The following is an 11,774-nucleotide window of genomic DNA, read 5'->3' on the forward strand; positions in this document are numbered from 1 at the left end:
TTGGGACGGGGCCATGGGGATGGCTGATGAGCTCCAGCTGGCAGCGGGGCTCTGCGCTGGACACCTGAATCCTATTTCAGCATCCAGCGCAGGATGGACTTCCTGGGATGCAGGGCTGAGAGCGTACAGGATGGAAAAACCCAAACCCCCGACTTTCCCTCCCAAAAAAAGCAGTTTCCAGCCCTGTCCCGTGTGAGGGGTGAGGCTGCCTGCTCATGCTGCCGAATCCAGCAGGAACAGGCAGGAAAACCCCGCGGGTGGTGGGCGGCAGAGGGGGCTCAGCTCCAGGATCGGTGACAGCGGCTTCCCCCCCTCACTGTCCGCAGGGGCCACCGGGCGTACCTGAGCAGCGCCCCGCACTATGACTTCCCGCGGTACCGGCAGCTGGTGCACGAGGTCACGGTGGCGTTCAGCGGCATCTCCCGGGAGGTGCTGGCCATCGCCGGCCGGCTGCGGGACCAGCTGGGCCGCCCCGAGCTGGCCCAGCACCTGGCCCGGCTCCAGGACCGGGAGCAGGAGAAGCTGCAGCTGGTGGGTGCTGGGCTGGGCTGGGGGGGGGTCCCTGGGGCTGCTCTGGGGGGTCTCAGCTCCCATGGTGTCCCCCACAGACGGCGCAGCTGCAGCTGGCCCGGCAGCAGGCACAGGACCAGCCCGAGGTGGACGCCCATCAGCAGGAGGTGCAGGAGCTCAAGCACAAGTAGGTGGTGGCCCCGCTGCTGTGGCCCCTCATTTTGGAGCCCAGAACCCCAATTCCATCCCCTCCTGGCCCTGTTTGGGGATGGCACCCCCTCCCCAGCCCGCGGGGTCCTGGGCTGTGCCGAGCTGGAAGGGACACACGCGGGCCATGGAGCCCAGGCCAGGCGCCCCTTGCCTGCCTCTCCCTGCCTCTCCCTGCGGCCCAGGGGGGCCCAGATGGTGCCGTCGGGGTCTGGCGGCGCTGCGTGGCCGCGTCCCCTCGGCCTCCCCAGGCTGAGTGTTTCATAAACAGCGCGGGGAAGGCGAGGCGGCCCACATAATACGCTCCATATGGGCTTTATTTATAGTTTCCATCCGCTCTCGTAGGCTAATTAAAACCATTGAGGCAATCAGCGAAATTCTCCAGGACCTTAAGTACGATTCGGAAGAAGTTGAGTGATGGGTGTCCCCGTGGGAACGGCTGGAGGGGCCGGCCTGCTGGAACGGGGGCCCCGCTCGTCCCCCACCCGCCCCCGGCGCACCTTGGCAAGGTGGGCATTGTCCTCTGGGCCCCTTCTCTGCAGCACAGGCTGGAGGGGTGGAGGAGCTCCCTCTGGGACGAGAGGGGTCCCCCCAAATCCCGAGTGCCCCTCAGCAGAGGGGTCCGGCGTGGGGCTGGTTCCCCTCCCCGGCTGTGCCAAAGGCAAAGCACAGCCCGCAGTGCCAAGGGCTGCTGTGCCAGGCCTCCATCGAGCTGGGCACTGTCCCTGCTGCCAGCTGGAGTCCCACGGGCAGCAGCCCCCCCAAACCACACCTCGGAGGCCGGCTGTGCCCCCAGCCCCACTGCAGCTCTGGTGCTCCACACGGGCTTTTTCTATGGTCACCCCAAATAAACCTGTCCCCACAGAGCTGGCCTGAGTGGTGTGATCCCTAGGGTTCCTGTAGCCCCCTCTGCCCCAGAGCCACCCCCTCCACCTTGTCCCGGTCCCCTGGGAGCCCCGGCATGGGGTGACAAAGGCCACGGGCCCCACTTGGCTGCCCGCTGCATCCCCGTCCCCGCGCAGCGCTGCCGCTCCGCTGACGCAGACCCCGCTGGGGTTTCAGAGGTTTATTGGCATTAAGCTCAAATCTGTTCCTAATTGACTGAAATGGAACCAAAATAAGGCTGGTTTGAATCAAAACCGGAGCAGGCACTGGGCAAACCCCAGCAGCCTCCAATCAGCCCGCGCGGCTCCCTGGGGACGGACCCCTCCGCGCGCTCGCACGTGGGACCCGGGCGAGAAAAAGGCCAAAATCGCTTCCCGGGGGGAGCTGCGGCGAGGGTGGGGTGCCCCGGGAAGCGCCCGGCGCCCCGTTCATGCCAGGGGCTGCTCGGGCTGGCGGAGCCAAGGCCCCGCGGTGCCTCCCCCGGCCGGGCAGGGCTGCGGGCTCCCCTCGCCGCCGCAGGGCCGCGGTGCCGCCGAGCCCCCGGGGCTGGGCCAGCCCGGCCCCCCGAGCTCTCCCCACCCCGCTCCCCAGGGCTGCGGGGCCGCGCTGCGCCCCGGCCGCCTCCCGGCGCCCCCGCGGCGGGGCCGGGGCGGGCGCGGGCGGTCCCGGGTGGGCGCCGGGCGCCCCGTGCCATCCTGCCGGCGCTCGGTCCCCCGCGGGCTACAGCTTATCGCCGGGAAGGACCTGCGGAGAGGAGCGGAGCCCCGCGTCGCCCCGGGGTCGGCGTCACCCCCCAGCATCCCTGGCGTGGGGGGTCACCCCGCGTCCCCACCCGGCCGGGGAGAAGAAGTGCGAAAGGCTCCTTACCTACCTGGTTGCGTGTTTTGTGCGATTTCTGCAGCCACACGCGCCACTGGTCGTAGAGCTTGATGCCGAGGTTGGAGCAGCCGTAGGCGTGTTTCTTCACCCAGCCGAAGAACTGCTTCAGCTCCCGCCGCAGCGTCGTGTTCTGCTCCCCGCCTTTGGGGTCGCAGCCCCCCGCCACTCGCTCTGTGGGGACAAGGGGGGCGGTGGCACACGGGGGGACGCGCCTCGACCCCCCCATGGCCACCGTGCCGTGAATGGGGAGAGGAACCCGAGCAGGTTCGGGCTCCCGGCTGGGAAAGCCGAGCTCCAATTTGGCTCCTTTGCAGGAGATCCGGGTGCGGGGCACGGAGCGGGGCAGGGCCCCCGCACATCCCCCGGGGCTCGGGGAGGCACCGGCGGCACCGGGGAGCGCTGCCGGCCGCACTCACCGCTGCGAGGCGTGGAGGCGGCCGTGGGGTTGCTCCAGTCGCTCCAGATGCCGGCTTTCTTGGAGCCGTAGATGCTGAAGGGGTTGCAGCGCACCTGGACGAAGTAGACGGTGCCGGGGCGCAGGCCGGCCAGGCGGCACGAGGTCTGGTTGCCCACATCATCCACCACCTGCAGAGGGACGAGATGGCAGCGCCCGCACCCTCGCCCACCCGCGCTGTGCCCAGACCGTGCCCGCGCACCTTCCACTCGGAGCTGTCCTCCACCCGGTATTGGATCTGGTACTTGGCTTGGAAGAGGAAATCCTTGAGCGCCGGCGGGGAGCTCCAGCGCACGCTCAGCTGGTCCTCCAGGTCGCCCACCCGGCTGACGTGCACGTCGGACGGAGGGTCCGTGGTGACTGCGGGGACACGGCAGGGCTGGCCCGGGGCACAGCGGGCAGCGCCGCGGGGCCGCGAGGGTTAAGGAGCCGCGGATGTGGGAGCGACTCGGAGCAAACAGCCTAATTCGATTAGGAGCAATTCTGCTCACATATCGCCCATTTCCTGCTGCCCTCGCCCAGCCCACAGGGTCACCGGCACCGGCACGGCGGGGACACCCGCGGCTCACCCACGTCCAGGATGTCCAGCATGACCACGTCAGACACGGCCACCCCCAGGCGGTTGGAGGCCTCCACCCAGATCTCGTAGGGCGTGAAGAGGGCCAGGTCCTTGGGGATGTGGCAGGAGTAGGTGCCGGCCGTGTGGTACTCCTGGCAGGTGTTGTCCTGGCCGTACCACCTGCGGGCAGGTGATGGGTGAGGCGCTGGCACCGCTCCCCCATGCTCCCGTGGGTCACTTTTTGGTTTTTCCACGCTGCCAGAATCGGGGGACTGACCCCGTGGTTCACTCAGGGATTCCCAACTCACCCAGGCCCACAGCAGCTTCTCCTCACCCTCCCCAGCTCCATGAGGAAACTGATCCCAACAAAGCAGGGGCCAGCCAGGAGGCATCGAGCTGCCCTTCCCTGTTTCCCATTAAATCCCACCCCAAAGTTTTTAACAACAACAGGGATGAAGGTGAGCACCCACCTGCGCTTGTACTTGAGGGTGTAGTTGGTGTGCAGGAAGGTCTCCCCTTCTGTCCCTGGCGCCCACTTGCAGGTCAGGTCCTTCATGTTTTTGGACCAGCAAGTGATGTTGACTGGTTTCTCTGGGGGTACTGGCAGAGACAAAACCCAAAGAACAAGAGGTCCCAGAGCTGTTTTTTTCCAGCCACGGAGACACAAGCCCCAAGTCCAAGCTGCGTTCCCAGCTGAGCCTCTGTATTCCCGGGAATGCGTAGCGACCCAAAAAACAAACCCGAGCTGCATTCCCCGTTCCGATTCCGTATTCCTGGGACAGAGCATCGGCCTTAAAATAGCCCGAGATAAAATCTTACGATTATTGGTTCGGACAAGCGCGTTTTAACCGAGGCTTTGCCGAAACAGCCTCGGAGCTGCACGCGGGTCAGGGCTCCACCAGGGCAGCTCCTGGCACACTTTGGTGAGAACCAGCACGCTGATTCCTCCCTGGGGATCCCCGGATTCTCTCCCATGGGGGAGGCGCATCCCAGTGCTGGCCAGACCCCCGTACAGAGCAGCTGGACCCTGGCACGGAGATGGACCCTGGCACAGGGTGGCGGGATCCCAGGACAGTGACCAGACTCTGGTACAGAGAGGCTAGAGCCCAGCACAGAATGACTGAATCCTGGCACACAGTGACCGAATCCTGGCACACAGTGACCAAATCCTGACACAGAGTGACCAGACCCTGACACAGAGTGACCAAACCCCAGCACAGTGACCAGACCTTGGCACAGAGCAGCCAGACCCCATCACAGAGTGACCAAACCCTGACACAGAGTGACCAGACCCCGACACAGAGTGACCAGACCCCGGCACAGAGTGACCAGACCCTGACACAGAGTGACCAGACCCCAGTACAGTGACCAGACCCTGGCACAGTGACAACACTGCAGTACCGAGTGACCGGACCCCAACACAGAGCAGCCAGACCCCAGCACAGTGACCACACCCCAGCACAGAGTGACCACACTCCAGCAAAGTAACCAGACCCCAGCACAGAGTGACCAGACCCCAGTATGGAGTGACCACACCCCAATTCAGAGTGACCAGACCCCAGTACAGAGTGACCAGACTCCAATTCAGAGTGACCAGACCCCAATTTAGAGTGACCAGACCCCAATTCAGAGTGACCAGACCCCAGTATGGAGTGACCAGACCCCAATTCAGAGTGACCAGACCCCAGTAGGAGTGACCAGACCTCAGCACGGAGTGACCAGACCCCAGTATGGAGTGACCAGACCCCAATTCAGAGTGACCAGACCCCAGTACACATTGACCAGACCCCAATTCAGAGTGACCAGACCCCAGTATGGAGTGACCACACCCCAATTCAGAGTGACCAGACCCCAGTACAGAGTGACCAGACTCCAATTCAGAGTGACCAGACCCCAATTTAGAGTGACCAGACCCCAGTATGGAGTGACCAGACCCCAGTATGGAGTGACCACACCCCAATTCAGAGTGACCAGACCCCAGTACAGAGTGACCAGACTCCAATTCAGAGTGACCAGACCCCAATTTAGAGTGACCAGACCCCAATTCAGAGTGACCAGACCCCAGTATGGAGTGACCAGACCCCAATTCAGAGTGACCAGACCCCAGTACAGTGATCAGACCCCAGCACAGAGTGACCAGACTCCAATTCAGAGTGACCAGACCCCAGTATGGAGTGACCAGACCCCAATTCAGAGTGACCAGACCCCAGTACACATTGACCAGACCCCAATTCAGAGTGACCAGACCCCAGTATGGAGTGACCAGACCCCAATTCAGAGTGACCAGACCCCAGTACACATTGACCAGACCCCAATTCAGAGTGACCAGACCCCAGTATGGAGTGACCAGACCCCAATTCAGAGTGACCAGACCCCAGTACACATTGACCAGACCCCACGTGGCGCGGCAGCACCCACGTACATCCAACATAGAGGCAGGAGCCGGCCAGGATGCCGCCGTCTCTGCTGTGGCACACCAGGTTGTCCCCCGACTGCTGCCTGGAGCCGTTGAGGCGCGCCAGGGCCACGCTGAGCGTGGAGGGGCCCAGCGCGGCGTAGGAGGCGGCCGGGAGGCGCCGCCCGTTCAGGGTCCAGTACAGATCCTCGGCCCGCAGCCGCGAGTCCGGGCTCACCGTGCACGTGGCCACCAGCGAGGAGCCGATGAGCAGCGTGGGGTCCTGCGGGGAGATCACGGCGGGGTCTGCAGCCGGAGACAGAGCGGGGAAATCGGTTATGGGGGCTTGGTGCCGAGCTGAACAGGTTAGAGCTGTGCAAGTGCGTCTGCTTATCTGCTTTCCATTGATTTAAAGGCCTTGATGTCTCCTCTGTGTTCATTCATATCTGTTTAAGTGCATTGTTTTGCTATTTTGCATCAATTTAAATCAGCGCGTCTATATCAATTGAAATCACGGTATGTGTTTTGTGTTAATTTAAATACGTTGTTTAGCTGTTTTAATCGATGTAAATCATCGCGAGCCTATACTGATTGAAATCACACATCTATTTTATATAGATTTAAATCATCCCATATCTATTTTATATCAATTTAACACACTGGTTTCCATTTTACATCTATTTAAAGACACTGGTTTCTATTTTACATTGGTTTAAATGTGTTTCATATCTATTCTTCTGCACATTTATACCTAAAGACATTTTATATCTTTTATATCTCTTTAAATACGCTTTATATCTATTCTGTATCTCAATACACACCTATTTTTTATCTATTTAAATACTCTTTACACCTACTTTTATATCTACATACATTTTATATCTAAACACATTTAATATCTATTTTTATATCTGCATCTATTTCAGAACTTTAAAAATACTTTTCCTATCCACTTTTTATCTTTATTCTCCCCAGGGCTGGGGCGGGGCTGGCTTGCAGCTTCGGAAGTTTTTCCGCGACAAAAGGATTTCAAAAAAAAAGAAAATTCGAGGGGATTTTCCAACACTGCCAAGCTCCGGCATTTCCCCCTGGATCACCTCGCCCAGGGGTGAGAAGCGCTTCCCAAGAGCTCCTTCCTCATCCTCACCATGTGCTCCCAAATCCCACCGATCTCCCCTCAACAGCCCGGGTGTGCCCGGGCTGGGGGAGCCCCTCCATGGGTGGAAATTCCATCCTGGGACCCCTCCCCAAATCCCCTCTACACCCCGGGTGTGCCCGGGCTGGGGGAGCCCCTCCATGGGTGGAAATTCCATCCTGGGACCCCTCCCCAAATCCCCTCGACACCCCGGGTGTGCCCAGGCTGGGGGAGCCCCTCCATGGGTGGAAATTCCATCCAAGGACCCCTCCCCAATCCCCTCGACACCCCGGGTGTGCCCAGGCTGGGGGAGCCCCTCCATGGGTGGAAATTCCCGTCCCGGTTGACCCCGGCCCCCTCGGCTGCCCCGGCCCCGCCGCTCCGTGTCCGCCAGCCCTTATCGGCTCCATCCGCACGCGCCGGGCTAATATTCCCAAATTACCTCCCGGAAAGTGCCGCGACCTCCCGGCCCCGGCGAGCCCCGGGCCCCGATCGGCTTTCAGCGCCCGCCGCCCGCCCCGGTCCCTCCGGGCGCTCCCGGATCCCCGCACGATCCCAACGCGGGTCCGCCCCCCAGCCCCGCAATTAGCGCTCCCAAATCCTCCTCGCTCCGGGGAGGCTTAATTAGGAACTGCCGCCGAGCTTGGGGGTGCTGGTGAGGGGGAGGAAGAAAATCCAGCGGGGAAAAGCGCCCCAAATATGCAGGGATTGGTGCCAGGCACCCGCGGCGCCCCCGGATCGGTACCCGGTACCCCAAACACCCGCGGGATGGTGCTGGGGACTCCGGGGTGCCCCGATGGTGGTGGATCCGTCCCACCCCCCGAACAAACCCTTCCCAAGGGCAGCCGGGCCTCTGGAAATCTCATCCCCCTCTGTGCCCGCCCCGCTCCGACCCCGCCGCGAGCCGAGCCCGGCTCTGCCGATAACAGACCCGGCGCTCCGAGCCCTGATTCTGCTCAATCTTAATCTAAACAGCCCCAGAAACTCGCGCGAGCACCGTAAAACAGACACGTTTCCCATCCTCCGAGCAGGACCCTCTGGAGGGGCCAATATTCTCTCTCTCTCTGTATTTTTTTTACCCCTGGATTTTGGTGTTTTTTTTCCTTTCTCCAAGCAGGAGCCTCTGGAGGGGCCAATTATATACATATATATATTATATTTTTTTCCCCCTGGAATTGTTTTCCCCCCTCTGCACGGCCGCAGCGCCGAACATGTGTTTTAAAAGGGAAAAGTGTGAAGTTTTCCGATCGGAGAGGAAAGGGCCGGAGAGACGCAGGCAGGCTGTGGAATGTGCAAGTTGCAACGAAAATACCTGCTCGGGGGTTTTATGGCTTCTCTATTGCAAAAAAAAAATGCTGATCAGGTGCTAAGTAATGCTATAAAGTAAAACCACATTTCCAAGGTGTCGGGAACGTTTATGCTTTTCTTCCGAAGGGCCGGATTTCATTTTGGTTTTATATCGGAGTTTTAAGGGGTTGGCAAAGAAAAGGGGGGAGGAAAAAAAAAAAAAAGCTCCGATAAGTGTCAGAGACCACGCAGTTAAAAAAAGATTTATTGAGCTGTGCAGGGGGTTAAAGGAAAATAGAAATAATTGCCCTGAAGAACAAAAGGGAATTTGGGAAGCTCTGAATTCCACAGGAAAAATAAAATTAAATATATATGTGTAGTTTGAGCTCTTCTAACACTCGAGCAGCGAGGTTTGCGGGCAGACACGGTACCCAGAAATGCTTTATCCCTCTTTTCTACCCTGCTCTCCAGTAGTTTTTCCCCCTTTCTCATCCCCGCCTGGCATTTCTCGTGCCCATCCCTGGGCTCGAGGAGGGATTTATAAAAAGCCCAGGCATTCCAGCGCGGCCGAGCTGCACCGAGGGGAAACTTTCGCTCTCTAAAAGGAGATTTGACTTCGCCTTCGCCAGCGCCGCCCGTCGAGGGGGCAGCGCTGCCCCGGACCCCCGTGGGGAGGGGGAAATGGGGGTCGGGGGGGAAAGGTGCGGGCTCGGCCCCACCGAGGGTCCGGCCGTGGCCTCGGGCGGCTCCCGGCGGGATCAGCCCCTCCGGGCACCGGGTGGGCACCGGGTGGGCACCGGGTGGGCACCGGGACTGGCCGCTCTCGCTAACGGAGGGGTTTTGGAGCGTTCCTCCCGCCCACCCCATCGCTCCAGCAGCCCCTGCCCCAGCGAGCGCCCTCAGGCTCCCCGCTAAGGACGGGGCTGGGCCGGGGCTCCGCGCCGGTGGCCGGGGAGGGGACGCGGGAGCGGCCCGGCGGGCGAGCGGCGCCGTTTGCGGCGGGTCCCGTTGGCCCGTCGGAGCGGAGAACATCCATGGCCCTGAGAAATTCCCATCATAGGGAGGAAGCCGAACTTCCTTTCCTGCGGCGGGGAGCGGGGAGCGGGCAGCGGGGAACGGGGAGAGGGGAGAGGGGAGAGGAGCGGGGAGCCGGGAGCGGGGAGCGAGGAGAGGAGCGGGGAGCGGGGAGAGGAGCGGGGAGCGGGCAGCGGGACCTCGCCCTCTCCGGGCTGCAGCGGGGGCAGCGGGGCGGCGGCCGGGACGGGGACCGAGGCTCGGTCGGGTTTGGGGCTCTGTGGGGAAGGGTCGGGACCCCGATCCCCGCGTGTCCCCCCACGGCCAGGGGAGCCCCGATCCCCGCGGGGCCGAGGCCGCTCCGCAGCCCAGCCCACAGGTGGCACCGCCCGGACCTGCCACCGCCGGGTGGGGCCCCCAAACTGGGCATCACCGAGGGGCCCCCAGGGGGATTTTATTTTTTTTGGGGGGGGGGTCGTTGTTTTCCGTGGGGCGGGGAGGGAGATCCTCGTTGTTCTGGGTGGGAAAAGGGGATTCATTGTTCTCTGGGATGGGGGGCGGCTCTCCGGGGGAAGGGGGGACCCCGTTGTTCTCGGCAGGGGGAGGGGGGCTCTCAGAGGCTTTGGGGGGGGCACAGGGGGTCGGTGGCTCCCGGGGCTGCCAGGGGGTCGCTTGGGGAAGGGGTTCGCTATTGTTCTCCGGGCCGAGGCCGGGGGTTTCCATTGTCCTGGGTGGGGAATGGAGCCGCATTGTTCTGCGGGAGGGGGGGCTGCACGGCGGGGAGGGGGACGGGGGGGACCGGCCCCCCTCGGGGTCCCCGCTCTCCGTGGGGAGAGGGAGCACTCGCTGCTCCGGGGCAGGGGGGCTCTCCTCGCGGCTCTCGGGGATGGGGGGCAGCACTAAAAGGTTCCTCCATTGTTCTCTGCGGGGAAGGGGCGGGGGGGTCGGGGATGGGGGATCCCGGCTGCCTGTCGGGAGGGGAGGGGGGGGTCCCGGCTGCCCTCCGCGGGGGGGTCCCCGTCCTCCTCCTCCTCCTCCTCCTCGTCGTCCTCCTCCTCCGGCGAAGCGCAGCCCCGAGGTGCGCCCGGGACCGCTCCGCATCCCGGGGCCGGGGGGAACGCGGCGCACGGAGAGGAGCGGACAGCCCCGGGGGGCTCCGCATCCCGGCACCGCTGGGGGGAACGGGACACGCGGGAAGCAGCGGCGGAACCTCGGGGGGCTCCGCACGCCGGGGCCGGGGCCGGACGGGAGAGCCCCGGGGGGCCCCGACGGGACCCCCGCCCGCGCCCACCTTGCGGGAGCCGCCGGGGCCGCCGGTACTCACAGGAGAGCGGCTCGGCGCGGGGCAGGCGCGGCAGGAGCAGCAGCAGCAGCGGCAGCATCGCGAGCGGCGGCGGCGGCGGCATGGCCTGCTCCGGTGCCCGTCGGTGCCCGGGGCGGCGGAGCGCACCGGCACGTCCGGGGAAGTCCCGAGCAAGTCTGAGCAACCCCCGGTTACCAAAGCCCCAACTGCCGCCCTGGCCCCGCCCCGGGACCGCCCCCGGGGGGGCAGAAAGCCACCGGCCCCGCCACCCCCCCCCCCCGCCATCGTCCCGCTCCGGTACCGGCCCCGGGAGCGGCCCCCGCCCGGTGCCCGCCGCCGCCGGGGGATGCTGGGCCCCCCCCGCCCTCCCGGGGCCGCGTCCCGCTCCCCCCGACCCCCCCGGTAGGTGAGTAAGAGCCGCTCCGGGGCCGCCGGCCCACGGGTGACTCACGGGACCCTCCCGCGCCCCCGGGGCCGCGCTCGCCGCCGATCGGGCCCCCCCCCCCCCGCGGCTTCCCCACGCTCCGGGCCCCGCTGGGATCCAAACCCCGGTTGTTGCTTATTTCTGGGCTGAAAAGAGGAATATCATCCCATAAATCCCCATGTTTTCTATCGAATCCATCATCTCGGGGCTTTCCTCCTCCAAACCCCAAGGAAGTGGAAAAAACACCCCAAGTTCCCCCAGGCTGGGGCTGCGTTTGTCCCCAGGGGTGGCGGCGTGTCCGGTAGTGCCGCCAGCACCGGGACAAAGCCGCCCACTCGGGCATCCCCCCGTGCCCCCCCCCGTGCCCCCGCCCGGGGTCTCGGCGGCACCGGGAGCTTTGCAGACCCCGGGCAGGTCAGAGACCCCCGGGACAGCGGGTCCTGGCCACGGCGAGGCCACTGCGTGTCCCCGGCTGTGCGGAGAGGGGACACCGCTCCCTGCCAGCGACGAGCACGGAGGGTGGCAGGGGACACGCGGGTGGCCCGGGGTGCCCCGCGGGCTCGGGGCGGGGGGTGACACCGCGTGGGGCTCCGAGGTGTTGGGCAGCACCAGGGATTGCAGAGATTAAAAAACACAATAAAAACCGAGAGGGGGAGGGAGCCCGAACAATGCCTTTTCCCATCGTCCTGTTTTTTGGAAGCTTCTGAACTGTTTTTGTTGAA

General features: G+C 63.8%; 1 protein-coding gene across 3 annotated transcripts; it reads right to left on the reverse strand.

Moving 5' to 3' along the window:
* Positions 1 to 1,775: 1,775 nt before the first annotated feature.
* On the reverse strand, positions 1,776 to 10,791 carry CRLF1 (cytokine receptor like factor 1). 3 transcript variants are annotated; one of them, XM_059489558.1, is made up of 8 exons: positions 10,650 to 10,791; positions 5,917 to 6,195; positions 3,965 to 4,094; positions 3,505 to 3,674; positions 3,138 to 3,295; positions 2,898 to 3,066; positions 2,474 to 2,652; positions 1,776 to 2,346 (listed from the first exon to the last, which is right to left on the reverse strand). In XM_059489558.1, exons 1-8 carry the CDS (start codon positions 10,729 to 10,731, stop codon positions 2,323 to 2,325), a joined length of 1,191 nt encoding a protein of 396 aa, XP_059345541.1. In that variant the 5' UTR covers positions 10,732 to 10,791; the 3' UTR covers positions 1,776 to 2,322. The 3 variants fall into 3 exon arrangements, with proteins under 3 accessions (XP_059345541.1, XP_059345542.1, XP_059345543.1); XM_059489559.1 differs by having other exon boundaries at positions 2,470 to 2,652; XM_059489560.1 differs by having other exon boundaries at positions 2,463 to 2,652.
* Positions 10,792 to 11,774: the final 983 nt, after the last annotated feature.

The sequence above is a fragment of the Ammospiza nelsoni genome, chromosome 27 (assembly GCF_027579445.1).
Source record: "Ammospiza nelsoni isolate bAmmNel1 chromosome 27, bAmmNel1.pri, whole genome shotgun sequence".
In the NCBI taxonomy this organism is placed as follows: domain Eukaryota; kingdom Metazoa; phylum Chordata; class Aves; order Passeriformes; family Passerellidae; genus Ammospiza; species Ammospiza nelsoni.